Source organism: Neolamprologus multifasciatus, chromosome 17 (assembly GCF_963576455.1).
Source record: "Neolamprologus multifasciatus chromosome 17, fNeoMul1.2, whole genome shotgun sequence".
In the NCBI taxonomy this organism is placed as follows: Eukaryota; Metazoa; Chordata; class Actinopteri; order Cichliformes; family Cichlidae; genus Neolamprologus; species Neolamprologus multifasciatus.
The window spans coordinates 13,678,548-13,683,800 of record NC_140455.1 but is presented as its reverse complement, the minus strand read 5'-3'; the positions used below and the strand labels follow the sequence as shown (position 1 = coordinate 13,683,800).

The following is a 5,253-nucleotide window of genomic DNA, read 5'->3' as shown; positions in this document are numbered from 1 at the left end:
ATCTACCAGTCTGTCTGCTGCTGCAGGCTGAGTTCCTCTTCTGTCTCCAAAGTGGAACAGCTAACAATAAATACATGAACAGTACAATGAAACTGATGCACTGCAAATGCACTGGCTTTATCTAAATCCAACTTCCTAGAGGATGCATTCAAATAAACCTGATCACTCTTTCTTAAGCAGTTAATATACAATGAGCTAACACTGTAACAGAAACAATGTGTACTCTGTGGTTATGAGGTTAGTACCAACTAATGCAACCAGTCACTGTCAAACATGTAACATCCATATATGTGTTATATGTGTTATAGTCGGTATTTTGTTCTTACCTTCGCTTGTTCTATGCTGTACACCTGGCTTTTTAAAAAAAAAAAAAAAAAAAATTGCTATGGCTATATCTTCTCAAACATCTTCACTTTTAGCTGATGTGAGAGATTTTACATGGTGTTCAATATGAACCAGCAGAATCAGACATTGCAGAACCGGGTGCTGTACATTTAGCACTGAAAGAATCAGACTTTATTGCATTAAAAAAGCAATAAAGTCTGATTGACTGATAATAAAGATCAAATAGTATTTGATAAAACTGAAAGAATAAGAACAAAACAATAATAAACAAACTGACAAATAATGAAAATGATGAACATGTAGTAATCATATCTGCTTTTTAAAATATATCTTCCATTTACTTCATTTCTGACCAATGTGCAAAGATGGATTTCTATTTTACTGCAGGTGCAAACTTTGCATGTGACAAATAAAGGCTTCATCCATCTATCATAACCTTGGAGCATAGGGTTGGACTTCACATTTTTCTATCGCAAACCGACAAGTCAAACACATCTGATTTTTTTTTTTAGGATGACCTGATTCTTATCTACAAAGTCTAAAAATTTCTGTTTCACTACATTTTTAGATACGGCCAAGTAAAATAACAACACAGGTATTTAATATGTAAAGATTACAATTAGAATTCTATTATTCTTTTCTAATTTGTCGAGCCTCTCATGAAATATACGCGCGTTAAATCTGCATTTCAAACGCGTGCATGATATCATCCACTAGGTGGCAGCAGAAAATAAATAACCACATTGCGCCACTTAAACACTTCCGGGTAACGTTTGTTCGATTGTAAACACTTGGGGCTTTAATCTGAGTTGTGTAAGGTGTGCAAATAGCAGAAACACACAGGCTGTCGTTTGTGAAACACCACATTTTCGGTTCCCGTGTTTAATACGGAGCCTATTTACTATTACTCGGTTATGTTGTTCCTCCGGACCGCGGCTTTCAGCGCCAGAGCTCTGGCCTCTCTGCGCCGCGGACCAGCCGGCTTAACCGCCTCCAGAGCGACCGCTACGTACGTCCAGGGCCAGAGCCCCACACCACGCATCCGAGAATACTTCTACTATATCGACCATCAAGGACAGGTAAGAAAGTAAACTAGCTCTTCAAAATGTAAACATCTGGAGTCTCCCTTTAGCAGTAAATATCATGTTAACTTTCATTCCTCTACTTGCAGCTTTTCCTCGATGATACCAAAGTGAAAAACTTTGTCACCTGCTTTAAAGGTAACCAAGAAACATACAGCACAGACTTATTATTTATTTTGACATTAAGAAATGACAGCGTTACAGTACACAGCAAAACTCTTGACTGGCCCATCATTTCTTTATAATTGAAAATGGGCAATGTATGTAACGATTTATTAAAACATCCAAACATACATGGAAATACAGTTTAAACAGTTTGTATAATTCTAACGAGCTTGGAACCTCTCTTGGATTTTGACACTCTTTTGTTCTCATCCCTTCATTAATTCTGAGGTCCAGGCTCAGGGAAGATAGTGTTTTGTTCTTCCGTCCCGTTTGGTATCTCAGTACATAATGCCGACAATTTGAGCCCAAAATGTAAAGTTTTTATTCATCACTCCATACGACCAGTTGTCATTGATTTAGTCCGTTTCTGGTGTAATGGTCACACCCCTTTTTCCCATCCTTAAGCTTCCTGGCGTCTTCTTTTTTTAAAGGTACAGCGTGTAAAATATCACCGCTATATGCTGGTAGATTGCAGTTGACTGAATTCTGTTTTCTTACCCCTCCCAAATCATGTGCATTATCGTAGCTATAGTGACTTCTGTAGAACAAACAACTCTGGCCAGCGTTAATCTGTAGTAAGAGCAGGCAGTCAGTCCACTATTTACCTCAAACATCAGAATTCTGAGTGTCCGCATCTGTTTATTCTGGAGGATGCTGCAAAACTTTGTGAATGGAGTCTGATACACATCAGTGAATCACTTAAGCTCATGTCTGTCAGATAACATGATATTGAGATGAGGTGATGAGGATGTCCTGAATTTTTCTGTTGGTTAGCGGTGCTGTTTTACCAGTGTTAGCTGCTGTTAGGCAGCATTAATGAAACTTTCTCTGAAATGGATCAAACCTTGCGGTGAACCCCAGGAGAACTGACGGCTCTGACGGCATCACATGGGATGTTGTTAAAGCCTGCGTGAAACAACTGTCAGGGAATCCTCACCATGCTGTTCAACCTCTCCCTGACTCATGCCACCATTCCCACCTGTCTGCCTTAGCCATCATTCCCATCCTCCAAAAGACTGGAATAGACAGCCTCAATGACTACAGACCCATAGCCCTTACGTCTGTAGCCATGAAGTGTTTCAAGCAGAAGGCCCAACAGCAGCTGCACTTCCTACGCATCCTGAGGAAGAATAACCTGGACAGAAGCTGCCGCTGGTCTTCTGCCACACATCAGTGAAGAGTGAGCCGTCCTACTGCCTGGGTGTTTTGTACGCCACTACTGAGCACAGGATGTCCCACACCTCCAGACTCATGAACAGGTTCTTCCCTGGGACATTTAGACTGTTAACAAACATTGTTCTCCCACAGCCCACTCCTGCCCACCATCCTCACCAATCTGAGCTATGGTCTGAGTAAACCTCACCATTCAGACCACTTACAAGAATGATACACGTGATAATGCACTGCTTCCAAGCACTTTGTTCTCCAGTGTGTGCCTTTATTTCCTTTTTGATTGTATATATTTCTCCTGTTTGTTATTTATTCCTTCTGTCTTACTGTTATTCATGTACAAATGTTAAATGGTTATATTTGAACCATTTGCGCTTTTTAAATGAAAAACAACTTATAAGGTGTATTACATATGTGGCCGCTCCTTAGCTATGTACATTAAACACATGACGTAGAAATACTTCAGAAAATAAGTGCTTGAGACCACTTATACCAGGTATTCCAGTTAATTATAAAAATGTCTGGATTCTTGGATGCAAGGAACCAGACTAAAGAAATGAGAGGTAACTTGTGACATTTCACAGTACCGTACATTGATTCTTAAGTTGCACCCAGCTTGAATACATTGTAGTGTTGTACATTAAACTGGGAAAAGAAAAAAAATTAACTTTGTGAGAATCCTTGAGACATTTAAATTGTGTTACACTGAGATGATAAACTGTGACATTTAATTATGGATTTAATATCACATTCTTATGTTATAATAAAAAATGTTTTATACAAACTGTAGTGGGATGTTCATGTACAGTTGAATTATTTTATTTTCAAGTAAATTGCATTAATACCACTTGTGAGACCATTACTGATGCCCTTATTTTTTATTTGTTTATTTGTTTTTTGTTACCAGATAAGGAATTCCTAGTCTTCTTCTTCACTCGTCTGCGCATGAATCATAGTGGTCGTTACGAGGATGACTTCCCCTTCCTGTCACTGTGCGGCAGGGAGAGGAATTTCCTGCGCTGCGATGACCGACCTGTGGTCTTCACCCACCTGCTGCAGAGCCCCACTGAACCGCAGGGCGAGCAGGAGCTGCTATCATACTGTGGCGGCGCAGAGAAACTCTCCGTCCTGTTCCGCCCCGAGGCGCTGTACATGCATCCTGTCAGCGGGCGAGTTTACCATCCCTGCTCAGAGCTTTCAGGTGGGGTCGGCCTGGTCAGGTCGGCTCTGGCAATTGAACTCAGCCCCTTCTTTGTGTATACACAGGAGCGAGACCAGTCAGGACAGCCTACATACTTTGTATGGGCAGGACAGAAGCACGCGCTGACCAATGAGCTTGCAGGATACTTTCCTGCAGCTGAGCAGGGCAATGGACACCAGGGAGAAGTGGGATAATTTGGTAATGATTCCAGACTGACTTTAAAATCTTCTTAGTGATGGGATGTGTGAGAAATGAGAATCACTAATGAATAACAGTTCCACCATTTTTTTTGGCTTGCAAACAAAGAAATGCCTTCTTTGGTCTCTGTGTTTGAGGCTGTGGCCCACTAAAGGTGTCACATTTGAATTCGATTTATGGGCCTGAAGCGATGAAATTATCCAGACTGTCAAACGAGTACAGCTGTCTAGTGTTTAGGACTGTTATATTGCAGCAAGAAGGTACCTAGTTCAAATCCAGGCTGGGACTTTTCTGTGGGTTATTTGCTCTGTTGTGGTCTTGCCTGTGTGGGTTTCCTCCTCTTGCTCTTTCCCACAGTCCTGAGATATGCGTATTTTAGGAAGGATATTATTTATACTTCTGTTCTATTAATTAAGCTGTTCTCCTGAGGAAACTTGAAAAGAAATCCAAGTTGTTGTATCACAATAGAATGTGGTGTAAAACTGAGGGTTTTTTTTTAAGAGTTGTATATATCATATTATAGTTACAGTTTTTGCAAATTTAGGTGCAATTCCTTTTCAAAGAAAGATTCAGGTGTAGCCTCACTTTTAAAAGTTGAAGCTTGATACAAATTCATTCATTGTGTTGAATGCAAAGTCTAAGAGTATTCATTTGAACACTGTAAAATCACAAGCAGTGTAAACTGAAGTGTGCTTTGGAAATATTTTGGAATTAAACTAATAACATATTCCAAGGTTTAGTTTTCAGTTTATTTTTGTCACATTTCTAAAACTTTAAAATGCTTCTTACACACAAACTTATTTATGATTTGGTAGTCATGGAAAGGGCATTGTTTAATGTATAGTTTACCTCAATAATATGGTGTATTTTACAAAGATGTCACTGTTTCATTAGTCCTACTCCTTCATGCGGCCACACAGATAACTGTCTGGAAAATCTAATGATCATAATGAAGGAAATGTTCTTGTTTTGAATCATGCAGGCAGTACGGTGGTGTGGTGGTTAGCTCAGCTGCCTCACAGTAATCCTCACAAATCTGTCATCATGTTCTCTCAGGATACTGTGGCTTCCTCCCACAGTCCAAAGTCATGC

General features: G+C 39.9%; 1 protein-coding gene across 1 annotated transcript; it reads left to right on the top strand.

The window, feature by feature from the left end:
• The first annotated feature begins 1,084 nt into the window (after window positions 1-1,084).
• c17h8orf82 (chromosome 17 C8orf82 homolog) lies at window positions 1,085-4,894 on the top strand. The gene is made up of 3 exons (XM_085137633.1): window positions 1,085-1,424; window positions 1,517-1,565; window positions 3,670-4,894. Exons 1-3 carry the CDS (start codon window positions 1,260-1,262, stop codon window positions 4,155-4,157), a joined length of 702 nt encoding a protein of 233 aa, XP_084993759.1. The 5' UTR covers window positions 1,085-1,259; the 3' UTR covers window positions 4,158-4,894.
• Window positions 4,895-5,253: the final 359 nt, after the last annotated feature.

Coding starts and splice junctions, on each gene's coding strand:
- c17h8orf82 (XM_085137633.1), top strand. CDS start 1,260: ATGTTGTTCCTCCGGACCGCGGCTTTCAGCGCCAGAGCTCTGGCCTCT. Junction 1,425..1,516: donor ATATCGACCATCAAGGACAG/GTAAGAAAGTAA, acceptor CTCTACTTGCAG/CTTTTCCTCGATGATACCAA. Junction 1,566..3,669: donor CTTTGTCACCTGCTTTAAAG/GTAACCAAGAAA, acceptor TTTTGTTACCAG/ATAAGGAATTCCTAGTCTTC.